Below are 16,993 nucleotides of genomic sequence, written 5' to 3' on the forward strand. Positions count from 1 at the left end.
TTAAGGCACTTGCTCCTAGATCATTCCCCCTGTATCAAGGAAAAGGGCAGATTTTCACGGACACAAAAGATTAGGAATAATAAGGGGGATAGTTTTGTTTGTTTAATCCTTTGCAAATAGTTTTGAATCACTAATAATATCAATAATGAGACTTCTCTCTCTCTCTCCTTCTTCTTCCTCTCTCTCTTTGCCGCCTCTCTTCCTCACAATTTTCAGCTCCAGAGCCACCCCAGATTATTCGGGAGCTACAGCCGACTACTGTGGAGTCTGGCAAACCTGCCCGCTTTTGTGCTATTGTATCAGGCAAACCCCAGCCCAAAATTTCCTGGTACAAAGATGATCAACAGCTTTCTCCAGGTTTCAAGTGCAAATTTCTCCATGATGCACAAGAATATACTCTGTTGCTGATTGAAACTTTCCCTGAAGATGAAGCAGTGTACACCTGTGAAGCAAAAAATGACTATGGAGTAGCTACAACTTCAGCTTCACTTTCAGTTGAAAGTGAGTTTCCCATGCTCATAATAATGTTTTAGAAATGAAATTTTCATTCTTCATCTTTAAAAATCACTTCTGTCCTTTATTCTTTAGTCCCAGAAGTTGTTTCTCCCGAGCTAGAAATGCCAGTGTACCCACCTGCTGTCATAATACCACTACGTGATACTGTTACATCTGAGGGACATTCTGCTTGTTTTCAGTGCAGAGCTACTGGGACAGGTGGGTTTAATGAAATACGGTACATCTTTCCATCTCTCAGAATTTTTCATCTTGAATTCAGAAAAAAATTCAGCAGTGTATATGCTTGGATCAGTCTAACCATAGAAGTGCAGTTATTTGATATACACACAGAGCCAAGTGTTGTTAACTACTTTCAGTTAAGCAAGTCAAAGGTGGCATCAAGCATGGAAGTTTTAAACTATCATAAGCATATTAAGTGTTTCAAAAAAGAAGATCTGTTTTACAAAATTTGTCTTTGGAAACGTCTCAGCATTTCAAATGCTAACTGATGCTGGAAAACTCTGTCAGTGAGTAAAATGTAGAGTTTCATGGAGGAAAAGCATTACCATGTCAAATGAACATGATGAAGTTTCTGAAGACACACACTGCCATGTCTGTTAACTGCACTAACTGACTGAAATTGTGACTCAACCTTTCTCCCAATATTTCTAAGTATCACTCTGCAAACACTAAACTGTGGTTACTTTCTTTTTCCTAGCATAAAAAGTGTTTCTTCATTGTCTTTTAAGTGTAGATTTTACTTAAATAAGTTTTCTTGACTTAGTGACATAGAATTTCAGTCTGCAATTAAAATATCTTTTTCCTTAACATACAGTCAAATAAAGCTACCTTTCTTCACGTAGCAAATGGCCTTGAGTAACTAATAAAATATTCACATAGTAAACTGCAGAGTAAGATCCAGTTCACAAGCCAAAGAATTTAAAATTATTTAAGATAAAAATCCTCCAAATTTAAAAATAATTCTGAGTGACAGCTCTTTAAAAATTCTTATAAATTGGTTATATATGCAAACATATATAATTTTCATTTCCATCCCTTAAAATAAAACTCCAGGTTTTTTTTTAAAAAAGAAGCTTTACAACAAATCTGATTCAGCTTTAGAAGTGCTGCTAAAACTCAGAAAATGTATGTTGGAAAGACTGGCCCACTCTTTGTGCAATGCATGCTAGTGTAACTTTTTTTAATAGAACTGTATTCATGTGAATGTGGAAGCTGCATTTACAGCACAAAATATAAGGATCCTTTCATCTAGGTCACCCATCATAGAATCATTTAGGTGGGAAAAGACCTCAAAGACCATCAGGTCCAACTGTTAACCCAGAACTGCCAAGTCCAGAAATAAACCATGTCCCTAAGTTCCACATCTACATGGCTTTTAAATACCTCCAGGGACTGTGACTCTACCACTTCACCGGGCAGCCTGTTCCAGCGCTTGACAACCCTTGCAATGAAGACATCATTCCTATTGAAAATTTCCTTTATTGAATACTCTAGCCAAATGTATTTGTATACCTCTCACTTGTGTTGTAAAAACCTTTTATACTAGGTTAGGTAACACATGATTGCAAGTACAGTTGTTTAATGATACACATTGTGCAACTGGCTATAGAAAACAGCCTTCTGATAACAGTAATAGCATACAATTTGAGTAACAACATATGAATCATGATGTAGTATAGTGACAGGTGGAGAGGAAAGGCTAAACTCTGCTTCAATTCTCTCCAAAGTCTACAAGAATCTATACAAGTAATACAACATTTTAAATAGGAATATATAAATCTTTCTTGAGAAATATGTAATATTTGCAACAAAAAGAGGGAAGGTGCTGTGCTTAGCAACATAATGTTCTAATTTCTTAACCTGACTAGTTCAAGCTAGATATTTTATAGCCTGTTTAATCATGCAATTGTAGCAAAATCACATTTTTAAAAAGATACTTTCTCTAATTTAAGTAGTAGCAAAGTATTTTTAAATTTTTACACTAACAGAGTTAAGGAACAATTACTTTTACTCAGTAATATGTCTGCACCAGCATCAGTTTTGCCATACAAGTATTTCCAATACACAAATCAAAATCTAAAGAAACAAGTAGGTTACTTTCCAATCATCATACTTTACGAGAATAATTACAAGGCACTTTTAAAGTTAGATACTTGAGTTTAAGATTTTTGAAAGCTATGAATACAAAAATAGTGTTTATTTGCTAGTAGAATATCATCATTTACTCCTTTTTTTTTCTTTCTTTTGCCTGAGCAGATCTGAAAGTCTCTTGGTACAGCAAAGAGAAGGAGATCAAGCCATCACGGTTTTTTAGAATGACTCAGTTTGAAGACACTTACCAGCTGGAGATTGCTGAAGCTTATCCAGAGGATGAAGGAATCTATACCTTTGTGGCGAGTAATTCTGTAGGCCAAGTGACCAGCACTGCTACCTTGAAGTTAGAAGGTACACTGTGCAATTAAAGAAGTTGTCTTGTTCAGGTCATGTTCCAATAATCATCTTAATACACACTGATGCTTATATGTGAGTTGTTTTCTGTCATGGTGTCTTTTAACTCAATTAATCGCTACCATTTTGCATACAATGTCGCCAGCATACATATATGTCTCCAAAATATGTGTCACCGACATAAAAATGTATTTCAAAATTTTTCAATGTTCCATGCCCCCCCTTTTCATTTACTCTAGTCTTAGAATCTGTCACGCACCAAAGATGGTAAAAACCTTCATTTTAATGGAAGTTTTTTGCTTACACATTCTTTGATTTGCCTGTGAAGACAATCTAGTAGGAGTTTTTGTACAAAATAAATTACTTTGAAAGTGTTGAAAAACATCTTAAATAAAGGTATGTAGCAGGTACTCCGGCAACTGAAAAGAAATAGTTTACATTCATATGAATTGATGGAACATTGATCAAAGTTTTAGAGCAGAAATATTGTTTGAAGAATTTGCTGTTCTATATTGTCCTTGATATTATTAACCGTAAGTATTTTGTTTTCTTTTTGCAATAGATTTTATAAATGATGAATGAAAATAATTCATGCTGTTAAGTTGCAAGTTAGAAAAAAAATCTTGAATGAGAGAGAAAATTTACTGTAGTGTAGGGTAAGAAATTAAAAGTTGGCATGCTTCTTTTCAGGATTTAAAAAGGTTGAAGAAGTTACATCAGAGTCCCCTTGGCATGTTTCTTCATCTGTTTCACTTAAGAAGGAATCTATTGGCCAAAGGCCCGCCTTTATCCAGCCTATTTCAAGCTGCAGGGTATGCAGCGGGGAATCAGTCAGATTTCATGCTAGAGTCTCTGGCAGGCCCAAACCAAAAATCCAGTGGTTTCATGATCAACAACTCATGTTGCCAAAAAAAGACTTAGTTTTCCACTTTGATGAGTCTACAGGCACAGCTATACTGATAATAGTAGATGCTTTCTTAGAGCATGCTGGCCAATACTCTTGCAAGGCAAGAAATAGTGCTGGAGAAACAACTTGTACAGCTACACTTACAGTGACTGCAGAAGGTAAAGCCCCATTTTTACTTCAAAGGGATTCAATATGTTGTATACCACACTTCTATGCTGTTACTAATTTTTCCCTTGTTTCACACCTTTTCTTTCCCACCTAACATTAATAGTACCGTCAGTAACCCATCCACTCTCATTTCCTGTCTTTAAGCTGTAACATCTGGAAATTTTCAAGTTTGTATCTCAATATAGGTCAAAGAACAACAATGCTTTAATGAAGGCAGTCATATTTTTTTAAAAAAGTGATTTAGTGATCTTTATAGCAGTGACTGAGGTATTTTGCACTATTCTGTAGGGGGGAAAAAAAAAACACCTCCTTTGAAAGGGCCATAAGTTTCCAATACTAAAATGGACCACTTTAGTGATAGAAGAGACAAGCACCGAGTATCAACTGCATGACTAGCTTAGGCATCTCTTGTCATTCATTCATGTGAATGGATAACTTCTGTGTCAACAGAGTAGTACATCTGGCATGCTGTGTTTTCAAATGAAGATCATTCATTTTCACCCCCCCGTGCTGTTTGATTTTGTTCAGAGCATGGCCCAGTCAAGTTCTTTAGATACTAATGTTGTTGTTTTTGTTACTTGATTACACAGTGCAAGCCCTAGATAGGCAAAGTTCTGGGAAAGATGTAAAAGAGTCTATATCAGAACTTCACGTTTCTCCTCTCACAAAGAAGAACATTGAAACTTATCAAAAAGAATTTAAATCAGTGGAACAGCCATCACAGGAATTGCGTGTACAGGTTTTTGAAAGCGTGTCAGAAAGTTTGACCATGAAGTCTACATCAATTGAAGAAATGAAAGCCATGCACACAACAGTCCTTTCTCAAACATCTCAGAGCACCAAAATCTCTATGAAGACCTCTCAGGAAAAGAGAGATGTCCCTCCAAAGGTTCTCTTGCAACTCAGAGACCTAACTGTGAAGTGTGGTGACACTGCTCAGTTCGTATGTGCCTTAGAAAATGAATTCTATGAGTTTCTTTGGGCCCATGAAGGTGAAAAGATAGAATTGTCTGAAAAATTGATGATATCACAAAATGGGAATGTTCTTCTGCTCACAATCCTAAATGTCCAGCTGACAGATCAAGGACTATACAGTTGTACTGTGTATAATGACTATGGAGGGACAACAACTTCTGCAGTACTAACAGTCAAAGGTGGTTATCTGACTTTTAACATTATCACTTACCTTTTGCAGCTTCATTTTAACTGCCTAGAGCTCACTCATATTTCCTTTATTATCAGTATTTAATTGAGAAAGCTCTAATAATAATGCTTTGGAGTTTTTCCTCCACATTTACAGCTCTATTCACAAGTGACATGCAGTACTGGGAAGCTGGTATTGTAACTCTGTGCCTCTTCCCATAAAGTCACAGATGTCTCAGGCTTTTTATTCCCCATATCCTTTGTGATATGCAGTGAGATGTAAAGCAAAACAGGCTTGTAGGAAATTTTATATTCTGTTAATTCCTGGAGCTGGAGTTTAAGGAAGAAAAGAATGTCAGATGCAATGTTGAATTAGATACCAGGTCATTTCAAACTCCAGCATGTTTCTAACAAATCCAAGATTCCAATTCCAAAGTTGGCAATATAAGTTAATGTACTTGAAAGGATTAATGGGTGCAAGTATTGTATTACTGCAACAATGAACTGTTTTCTACCTTTCGCTCTTCCTAATATATAACTATTTATTTTTTGCTAAAACTCCTTCCACCTCTTCCTGACATCAAAATATTAAAATGTTAGTAGTGTTACCAGTAATGAAGACCCAAAAAATGTATTATCACTACAGGTGATAGTATTTCTGATGATTTCAAAGGAATCAGGCCAGAAAACTGTGATGAATAATGAGAAAGGCATTGATCCTGTTGATTTGGTTCTTAATTATTGAAATTTTCTTTCTTCACTATAGAGCCGTGAAAAGCACTTTACATAATCTTCTGCTGCTACTTACCAAATTAAGGCTCTAAATTAGAAGCAAAGATGTGCTTTTTTTAGTCATTGTGGATCAAGATGGAAGTCCCACAGGCTTAACTGTTACCTAGAATTAGCCTAACAGGAACAGAGCTCTTAAATGTGCAATCACTCATGTTTAATAGCATTGTTTAAGTACTAATATACAGCATATTCTATCAATACTAATTACTGGGGTTTTTCCCCTAAGTATAAGGATTTTTTTATTCCTGCAAAACATCTGACCTAATCCTTTTCCTAACTTTATTCTTACCTAGCAAAAGAAGCACAAGCCAAAGCAGTAACAAAAATTACTCTTGAATCAGATACTAAAAGCTTTAAAGCAGCCAAAGATTGTCAGTTTAAAGCATCTGAAGTTAAGCAAGAATCTTCAAAGAAAACCTCGAGCTTATTTATATCTACATCCCAAAGACCATATGAAACAGAGAAGCAAAGAAACAGAGTATATTATCCTGATGTTGTGCCATGTGAAGACATCACAGAAACTGACGCCAAAGCACCAGAGTTTCTTGAAACTCTGCCTTCAGAAACCACTGTAGAAGAAGGAGATGATGTGTTTCTCTTTTGCGTAATGAAAGGTGTGCCTACACCTTGCGTAGTCTGGCTGTGCAATCAGCTAATAGTTGAGGAGTCTGCACTGTGTTCCATAAAACATGATGGGCCACTGTGCAGTTTAAGATTATTGAAAGTTGATCAGAACCACAAGGGTATATACAAGTGCAGAATAGTTAACTCTGCAGGACAAGCCGAGTGCAGCACCCATCTGAAAGTGACAGGTTGGCAACTGCATGCTCCTTCCAAGTATCAATTCCTCATGCATAGCATCATCATTGCATTCCAATATATTCATTCCCTAAGAGATGATAAACAACAAGAAGTATCTCATTAGTCTGTGGATTGTTGAATGTTTTCTTCAGGGATTTACAGCATGATAAAGGCATGTTGTTTTAGAAACTTTCCCCTACCCTGCGAAAAGAAAGCAAATCTTATAGAAAAATGTGCATTTCAAACAAGTTTGAAAATATTTGATTACTCTGTTCTCAAAATTTATCAGGTGTTTGAAATGTTTGGCATGCATTTATGTGTGTGTATGTACATGTGAATTTATGTGTTTTTGCAAAATAGATTGGATATTTTTACTATATAAAGTGTTGATTGGCACATTTAGCAACTATAGCTCAAAAATCTTTGTCTTTTTTATTCTAGCTCCTGAAAAAATTGTTCATGAGAAGCTAGAGGAAGAGGTTGAAATGGAACTGAAAGGTACAATCACCGATGAGAATAATTAGTACCAGTAATTAGTAATGTTGTGAAAAGCTTTTATCAGCTTCCATGAAGTGTCTGATGGGGAAAGACACATTTTAAAGCATATTGGAACATGTTGCATGTTTGTTTTGATATGCAAAGGGTTACCTGCATTATAAGGTTATTCAAGTTTTAAAATATGTTTAAAACTTCAAATTTATAACTGTGCAGCCATATTTTTAACTTTTACTTCATGCTTTGCAGCTGTTCACAGAGCTCTTATTTGTTCAATTTCCTTTTGAATGCATGGAATAGTTTACTTCAGAAGGAAGTTATACAAATCTTAATTGTATTACTTTTAAACAAGTTAGCAGCCTAACATTAATCAGTTCAATGGACACTGTCGAATGGATACATGAAGTATACTAGAGAGCATTTGTTGTTTAGGTTATGTGAAAGCTACACATTCCCATTGATTCCTTGCACTTTTTTTTACATACATTAATTCATCATTATACATCTCTTACCCTGGCTTGCAGATAGCATACGTGGTTCATGTTGCTTGCTTTTTTCCCCCGTGCATAACACTGTGAAGTTAGTGGCTGTATTAGTTCGAATAAACGCCTTCTCATTTCATGTTACTTACTTCTAAAAAAAATATATTTCAAAATATTTTTTTCAATTGTTTGAACATACCTACAAACAGAGGGGTCAGAAAGGGCGTTTATTCTACTGTCTGCAAGTCAGGTAAGATTTTCTTCTTTGCCACCCAAAGACACACAGCTTTTCCAGGCAACAAAAACATACACACAGAAGAACATGTTATTTTGAAATTCTTTTTTTGCTTGTTCAAGAAGAAATTTCCACAGTCTGAAGAAAGAACAGACAACGAACGATTTTCGTGTCAATCTTTAAAACAGAGCAAGGCGTTGCGTTTATTCGAACAAATATGGTGAGTGAATTACTTTTTTTTTCCTGGGTGTGTGATGAAATCTGTTGCATGCCCATTTTTTATTTCAACATATTGCTACTTTTTTACAACCAGATGGTAGGCAGAGCATGACATGTAATAACCCAGTCTCCTTCTCTTGCAGAGCAGCACAGCATGGTGGACTTCAAGGGACGTGGCACAGTGGCGGTGCTGGCTTGCCCCCAGGACCGTAAACCCATCTTCACACAGGGCTTGAAGTGTAGGTCTGTTGTGGAGGGGGACCCTGCGTTCTTCCACTGCAAGCTGGTGGCATGCCCAGCACCACACATGGCCTGGTTTCACAACAACCGGCCTGTCCTCCAGGACTGCCGCAAGGTGATTCGCACTGAGAGCACGGAGCACACGCACTGTGCCAGCCTGGAGCTGCAGGATGTGCGGGAGTACGACGCTGGCAGCTACAGGGTATTCGCCATTAACAGTGAGGGCTCAGCTGAGTCCACCGCCTCGCTGCTGGTGGCACGCAGAGGGGAGCAGCGGGGCTTGGGTCTCGCCGGAAAAGCAGAGTGGGTACGGCAGAGCTGGGAGTGCCTGCTGCAGCAGCGGCGGGAGGACCGGCTGCGGGTGGTGCTCCGCTGCACTGGCTCTCCCTTTGACAAGGGGCAGGTGGCTGAGCTTGGGGACCTCTCACCAGCCCGGGGCATGGTACGAACCATCTGTTTCCAGAGCCTGCCACTGGCGGGGCCTCACCGCCCAGGGCTGGCACAGAGTAGGGAGCACAGGCGCACAGTGCCTGATGCTGAGGAGCTCCTGGATGAGGAGATCCGTTGGAAGCTGCAGAAGCTGAGGGAAGCAAAGAGGGCAGCACTGAAAAAGAAGCAGGAATCCCTCATGTTCATGCCCCAGGAGGGCCCTCCTGGGAAGCCCAGCCCACCTAAGGTGGCTGCCACAATGGTTGGCTCGAAGCCCCTCAGAGTGCAGGTAGTGAAGCAATACTCCAGACCCAAGGCCATGGGGGAGAGATGGCAGGTGCAAGGTGGGCTCCTGGAGCCCTGCCCACCCCTCTTTGTACAGGAGGTCAAGCCCCAGGAAACTGTCGAGGGACAAAGATGCACTTTCTCCTGCCTCTTCCATGGCCGCCCACAGCCCACCGTCACTTGGTACAACAATGACAAGCCCGTGGGGCGCATCCAGGGCACTGCTGTTCACACCACGGAGTGCTGCTCCACACTGACCTTCCCATCTGTGCTCCCACAGCATGGTGGCACAGTCACCTGTGTGATCTTCAACCCACTGGGCACAGTCAGCACCTCAGCTGCACTTCATGTGAGACAGCGAATGCCAGCCTATAAGTACACAATGAAGGAAAAGGAGGGGATGAAAGTGAAGGAGAAGAAAGAGAAGGTGAAGGAAGAAGAAAGGGAGAAAGAGAAGAAGAAAGAGGAGAAAGTGAGGAAGAAGGAGGAAGAAGAAGCTGGTCTGGCCCTTGCAGCAGAGAATGGACTGCCAAGTGCAGTTCCAGACTCAGACTTGCTGTCATTGCCTGTGGAAATCAAAATCACTGCCCCCACTCCAACGCCAGAGCAAGACACAGAGATGAGGGAGACCCCACGACTCTCTCCAGAGCTGGCTGCTTTCACCATAAAGCACAAATTTAAGTTTTCATTTGATATGGGAAATGAACCACCCCAAATTGTGACAGAAGCCCCAGCACATATTCACTGCTGTGAAGGAGAGGAAGTGGTGGTGGAGTGTGCTGTGTCTGGGCAGCCCCCACCAGCTGTGACCTGGTCCTTGAATGGCCAGAGCCTCTCTGCCAGTGAGAGGCTGAGGTTTGAAGAAGACAAGAATGGCATATACCGCTTACACCTTCAAGAGGTCTCTGTCACGGATGCTGGGCGATACTGCTGTGTGGCCACAAACGTGGCTGGAACAGCACAGACTGCCTCTGAGCTGACAGTGCAGCCCAGCGCACCCAAGCTGTATAGCAAGGATGGAGGCACTGAGGAACTGCCTACCATGGACCATGTCCTGCACCTCCAAGGCCCCAGCATACTTGGGAAGGATGAAGAGGAACAAACCTCATGCCCCAAGGAGGAGCAAGCCCACCTACCATGGTCCCTGAGGTTGTCTCCACCTTCTGGTGAGCAGCTGGAAGAGTGCGAGGAAACTCCTCACTTCAGGGAAAGTGAAATGGAGGAAACAATGATGCTGGATACCACAGAAGTTTATGCAAGGCAAGAAGTGGGCAATACAGAAGAAAGGGTGAGTTATACAGATGGTATTTCTGAGATGAGGCAGTACAAGGGAAAAGCTGACTCTGAGGAACATAGGTTTGGAATTGATACCACTGAATTGCACCCTACCATATCCAGGGAAGGATGTGAACTGGTGGCCAAAGACTCAGGTCACTTTTCTGAGGAGCTGGAGCCTGAAGGAGGCAAGGTGCTACCACATACAGATACCCTGTCTTGGGACATCTTGAAGTCACCATTTATGGAAGTGGAGGGGCAAACACATGCCCCTGAGCAGTCTGCTCTGGCAGGGGAGTGTAAGGATTCATCATTCATGAAAGTGCAAGAGCAAACACATGCCTTTGGGCAGTCTGCTCTGGCAAGAGAGGGTAAGGATTTGTCATTTATGGAAGTGCAAGGGCAAATACATGCCCCTGAGCAGTCTGCTCTGGCAGGGGAGTGTAAGGACTCATCATTTATGGAAGTGCAAGAGCAAACACATGCCTTTGAGCAGTCTGCTCTGGCAATAGAGGGTAAGGATTTGTCATTTACGGAAGTGCAAGGGCAAACACATGCCCCTGAGCAGTCTGCTCTGGCAGGGGAGTGTAAGGATTCACAATTTTTAATTCCTATATCACCTGTGGTGCAAGAGGGAAGTGATGTCTGCACAGAGTGTGATGCCCCTGCCTGGGAGGCAATGACTCCTGATGTGCCTCTTGTGGAAGAGTATGTGCCCCACCTGCAGGACCACATTGCAAGCAGCCCCACAAAGGAGGAGTTTGGCTTTTATGAATTCTATACAGGAGAGCAGCAGGAAGAACAGGACAAGGAGCAAGAGAGATCAGTTGATATTGAACAGGAGATTAAAGCTGATGATAATCTTTGTAAAGAAGAACTGATTGATGATGGTGATGCCACACACTGGGAAATGAACAGAGACAGGCAAGTGCTGCAAGAAATGAAGTCTGATGCATGCAGCCCTTCCTTGGATTTAATCCCCACTCCTCCTGGCATAGAAAACTCAGGTCAGGTTTTTACTGAGGAAGCTGAAGTTCATCTGGAGGAAGTGCATTTCAGAGAGAAGCTGTTGCCATCTGAGACTGAGACTGAGATCACATTTGATCTGAAGAAGTTTGTGGAGCCTTTCCCGGCTGCAGAGACTGTGTATACAGAACAGGCAAAACCCACCACATCACTGGAAAGTGTGCAGGTAAGAGTCACTGGGCTCAACTCCCCTGTGCACCAGCATGGTGTGCCTGAGGAAGAGGTGTCTCTGAGTGAGGAGCTGCATCAGAGCTACAGGATGCAGCAGGAGGAGGTTGATGCCCAGGAAGAGGAACAGCCAAGAGAAGTCACAACGGCTGATTTGCAAACGCCTAATGGGGATCTTGGCAGCATCATGATATCTGCTGAAGAAGAACACTCTGCAGAAGAAATGCAGGAGTCAGAGGTGAGTGTCTGTGGAGAGGACTTAATTCAGGAAAAAATGAATGAATTTCTAGTGGAACCCCCAGAAGGTTTCCAAAGAGGAGTTCAGGAAACACATGTGTGGGAGAGTGGGGAACGACTGGAGACCACAGACTCCCAGAGTGACAGCTTCATTATGGACTTGAAAAAAGCTGCACATGAAAAGAAATTCCAAGCTGGGCATCAGGCTGAGGAAGGTGGTGGTTCTGAGATAGAAAAGGTCTTTGAGCCAGGAATGAGCAGCTTCACCTGTGAGATAGAAAGCACAGATTCCCCTGAGGAGAAGCTCAGAGACATTCAACAGGAACCAAACACAACCAAGGGTTTCTCTTTTGGGAAACTCATACTTGGGTTAGTAATCGATGATCCTGTGGCACAGGAGGAGCAAAGGAGGGAGTCTTGGGACAAGAAGAGGACTCCCACTGAGGAAGCCTCTGAGAACAGTCTGGATGTAGAAGAAATGTGGGAGGATACTTCTGCAGCTCCAGAGTCCAGTGCTGTTCAAATCTCAGAGCTGGAGCCTGATTTGTCTCTGGCCAATTATTTAAGATCCACTGGGATATATGAAACTCCAAATCTCAGAGGCACAGTTCAGAAGGTTCAGAAGGAGCAGCAAGAAACTATCACTTCACTGGAAGTGGAGGAGGTTACCTTCAGCATGGTTTATGATTATTACAACAACCATCAGGAACTTGCCCGGCCCTTCTCTCCAGAGTCAGAAATGTCTATAGAGCTGGAGAGTGGAAGCAGAGAGGAGTCACCTGATTCAGACCGCTTCTACACACCTCCCTCCTCTGTGGAAATCTTTGAAACTGCTTCATCAGCATCCTACCACACGCCACTCAGCACACCTGAGCACTACTCCACACCGTCTGAGGGCTCAGGGTACAACACGCCGCCTGAGCGCTACTCCACACCGTCTGAGGGCTCAGGGTACAACACACCACCTGAGCGTTACTCCACGCCGTCTGAGGGCTCAGGGTACAACACGCCGCCTGAGCGTTACTCCACGCCATCCGAGGGCTCAGTGTACAGCATGGCCCCTGAGCACTACTCCACACCCTCCGAGAGTTCAAAATGCAGCACATTGTCAGAGCAATATTTCACACCCTTTGAGGGACCCTGCTCTGCATCAGGGGACAGCACGCCACCAGAGCGCTACCGGACGCCCACTGGGGAGTATATGGATGCCCTGACCATGCTCCCGCTCTGTGAGAGGAGGCATCAGCCTTCGGACCAGCCCCAGGCAAACGGGTTTGTGATGCCCTGTGAAGCCCTGGAGCCATCAGGCAGGGACATGCCACCTGCATTCCTCAAGGCATTGAGCAGGAGGAGGTTGTATGAAGGCAGCACGCTGACGTTCGTGGCTGAGGTGGTGGGTGTGCCCAAGCCAGGAGTGAAGTGGTATCATAATAAGTCTCTGTTGGAGCCAGGCGAGAGAGTGCGAACAGAGAAGGATGGGGACATATATGTTCTGGAAATCACTAATGTCCAGAAATCTGATGAAGGACAGTATCTGTGCCATGCAGTGAACATTGTTGGGGAAGCTAAAAGTATTGCAGAGGTGGAAGTTTTGCCTGAAGATGGACGGTCACTGGCACTGCCACCCCCTGTCACCCACCAGCATGTTATACACTTTGACATGGAGCAAAACACATCTTCAAGGTCCCCTTCACCACAGGAAATCCTCCTGGAAGTGGAGCTGGATGAAAATGAAGTGAAAGAGTTTGAGAAGCAGGTCAAAATCATAACCAGTCCTGAGTTTAGCCCAGACAAGAAGAGCATGGTGGTTTCCCTAGATGTACTTCCACTTGCCTTGTTAGAACAAGCTGCAGGCTTGGCAGCAGGGGAGAATGAGGATGTAAAAATTGATTTCCAAGTAACTGAAATGCCTCCACGCTTTGCCGTGCCCATTACAGATATCAAGGTGACAGAAGGCTTGGATGCAGTTTTTGAGTGTGTTGTAACAGGTACTCCTGTCCCAGCAGTTCAGTGGTTCAAAGGTGACACCCATGTGACACCTGGCACAGGGAAGTATGTTGTGAGTCAGGAGGAGGGACTTCACAGTTTGAAGGTCCAAACTGTAGGACCTTCTGATAGTGGCTGGTATCACTGTCAGGCAATGAATAGGCTGGGAGAAGCAATGTGCAAAGGCTCCCTTGTGGTCATGGCTCAGCAGGAAGCAAATGCAGCAAGCAGTGAGATAGTCACAGGCTGTGAACCACACAAGTCCCAGAAGTGTGACTTGCTTTTGAGTAAGACTGTAAGCCCGGGTGACCAGTCAGAAATAGAGCTGGAATTTGAGTTTGAACCACACAGAGATGACTCAGAAAAAGCGATCCGACTGCTTGCAGTGACTCAACAAGAGCAGGAAGTGGAAGGGGAGAAGCGTGTCAACATTAGTTTTGATGTGTTTGCAGAGCCATCTGAAGAGGAAGGGGTTGAGTTTAGGGCAGAGGACTCAGAGAGCTGCAGCTTTGAGTTCCAGGTCACAGAAGCTCCTCCCAGATTTGTGAGGCTGATTTCTGACTACAGTACATTTGTAGGTGCCTCAGCATGCTTCCAGTGTCTTGTGACTGGTTCCCCCCGTCCAAGTGTCTGCTGGTACAAGGATGGGGTGTTGTTGGAAGGGGATAGGTACTGTGCACAGGAAGAGCAGAACGGCTTGCACAGTCTTACTATTGAAAACCTGATGCAAAGTGACAGTGGGCAGTACAAATGTATAGCTACAAACAGGGCAGGAACTGCTGAGACTTGCGCTGTGTTAACATTATACTAAATTTCCATAATTTATTTCAGAGTCTGTCTTGAAATACTAAGTGGTTTTATGATGTTGTTCACTGCAGGTAAAAATGCAGCACTCATTTTAGGGGCATTGTTTTCATCTCTGTAAGGATGAAAACCACTCTGTGGGCATATTTGTGTTTCACTTAGATTTGCCTTCTTTGGGGAATTTAAGTGAGATTTAATCCATGCATAGATTTGTGCACACTTTCTGCACTGAAGGATATTTCAGGCTCCTTCTACGCTCCTTACTCATTCTTGTAAAGATATTTTAATTGACACTCATTTGCGTAGGACTAATTTTTTTGTATAATGTACATATACCTGTGTGTCTGTAACAGTGCAATCACTATTGTTTTATGTAGGCTAGAAATCACCTGAAAATGTAGACACCACCTTTTTCTTGTAACCTAGAGGTATGGAACACTAACTTATGCTTGCTCTTTAGTCTGGGTATAGTTCTGTTAAAGAACTCCTTAAATTGGTATTCCCCCTTCTCACAATGTTGTGTCAGAACACGATTCAAATCCTGTTTACGGTTTCTATCACTGCAAAATTCTTACATCTATGGGCCTCATTCTACTGACTCATGGAATTAAATGCCTTTTTTAAGTCAATGAAATTATGCTGTTGTAAAGAAATGCAGACTAATGGGAAGAAAAATGAAAATTTTGCATTAGTAGAGACCGGACAGGATTTTCTTCTCTATTACCAAGTAATAAACATGAAAGCATATTTTGTACTGTATTTTTAGGAGCTAAAGGGAAAGGAGAGAGGGAGCATAATAATAACAAATCAATTATGTTACTGTAAATTCATTAAAATAATTTTGGTTGTCCCTGTATTCCAGTGTCATTTGTAAAAAATGCATAGTAGTAAAAAAGTAAGATATTTTTATGCAGTATTCTTGTTTCACATTAGAACTACATCTCTACATCTCCCTCCCTCCCTCCCTCCCTTCCTCCCTCCCTCCCTCCCTCCCTTCCTCCCTCCCTCCCTCCCTCCCTCCCTTCCTTCCTTCCTTCCTTCCTTCCTTCCTTCCTTCCTTCCTTCCTTCCTTCCTTCCTTCCTTCCTTCCTTCCTTCCGAATTCTTTCCGAATTCCTTCCGAATTCCTTCCTTCCGAATTCCTTCCTTCCTTCCTTCCTTCCTTCCTTCCTAATTCCTTCCGAATTCCTTCCGAATTCCTTCCTTCCTTCCGAATTCCTTCCTTCCTTCCTTCCTTCCGAATTCCTTCCGAATTCCTTCCTTCCTTCCGAATTCCTTCCTTCCTTCCTTCCTTCCTTCCGAATTCCTTCCGAATTCCTTCCGAATTCCTTCCTTCCTTCCGAATTCCTTCCGAATTCCTTCCTTCCTTCCGAATTCCTTCCTTCCTTCCTTCCTTCCTTCACCGTTAAGTGTGCTATGTGTCAAAATGACCAGAAATAAGTGGAATATATTCAGTTGTTATCTGTGGCATTTTCTCAGCACAGGAGATTTTTACATTAATGTTCTCAATGTGAATATATATTTTTATATTTAAAGTAATGCCAATATTTAGGAGGAACCAGCAGTAGCTGACATAATTAAATCAGAATTAAATCTCTCTTACATAAACAACGATAAATTGATTAAGAAAATCTGTTAAATGTAGGAAAGTTATTAATTAAAGTTTCTCAGAAACTAAATAACTTTCTAATGTACGTACCAGCTTTCCAGTTACCTATATGTCAAGGTGAGATCTTGAGTTCAAGATCCCTAGGCAAAAATTAGTTTTACTTCATTTACCTGTTAATAAGGTTCTTCCAGTTATTTACAAATTGCTGTCAGTTGCCTTACAAACAGCTTTAAGCAGAGTGGTGACTATTCCTAGTTTATGTTCAGTTATGTTCATACAATTTCTTATTTCTGAGTTTGATGTGTCCTCACAGTGAGACCAGCATGCCTCAAAAAGTCGATTATTTTCTAAGACTATCCCATCACTCACCTGGGACAGTAATTTTTGATCAAAAGATTCACCTTGCCCAATCATGTTGCCTGATATAAAGTCAGGAGTGGCAAGTTCTAATGACCCAGTACCCAGGCAAAACAACTGAAATGTTTAGGCTAATGCAAATGTGTCACTTCAGTTTCTTCTCAGTCATAACCCCTTGATAAATATTTAAGATTTGTATGTTAAAAGGCAGAGCTAATTGTGCTTTCTCATAGGTAATGGTGGTAGGAAAGAGAAACATGACTGTCTGACCCAATGTTGTGCTGGGAAAGAATTACTCCATAATGTGCCCTTAATCCATTCCTTGTGTAGATGTGTAGCACTGACTGATTCATTAGACAGCAGAGGTCCTTA

General features: G+C 42.0%; 2 protein-coding genes across 2 annotated transcripts in view; both read left to right on the forward strand.

The window, feature by feature from the left end:
- Positions 1–16,993, forward strand: part of LOC116446415 (titin-like) — a 245,290-nt gene that overhangs the window by 32,818 nt on the left and 195,479 nt on the right. Inside the window, 4 exon segments of the mRNA XM_032114190.1 lie at positions 217–501; positions 589–714; positions 2,773–2,961; positions 7,217–7,273. Coding sequence (XP_031970081.1) covers positions 217–501; positions 589–714; positions 2,773–2,961; positions 7,217–7,273 — 657 coding nt within the window.
- LOC116446407 (muscle M-line assembly protein unc-89-like) lies at positions 8,116–15,512 on the forward strand. The gene is made up of 2 exons (XM_032114178.1): positions 8,116–8,207; positions 8,350–15,512. Exon 2 carries the CDS (start codon positions 8,361–8,363, stop codon positions 14,661–14,663), a length of 6,303 nt encoding a protein of 2,100 aa, XP_031970069.1. The 5' UTR covers positions 8,116–8,207; positions 8,350–8,360; the 3' UTR covers positions 14,664–15,512.

The sequence above is a fragment of the Corvus moneduloides genome, chromosome 7, assembly GCF_009650955.1.
Source record: "Corvus moneduloides isolate bCorMon1 chromosome 7, bCorMon1.pri, whole genome shotgun sequence".
Classification (NCBI taxonomy): domain Eukaryota; kingdom Metazoa; phylum Chordata; class Aves; order Passeriformes; family Corvidae; genus Corvus; species Corvus moneduloides.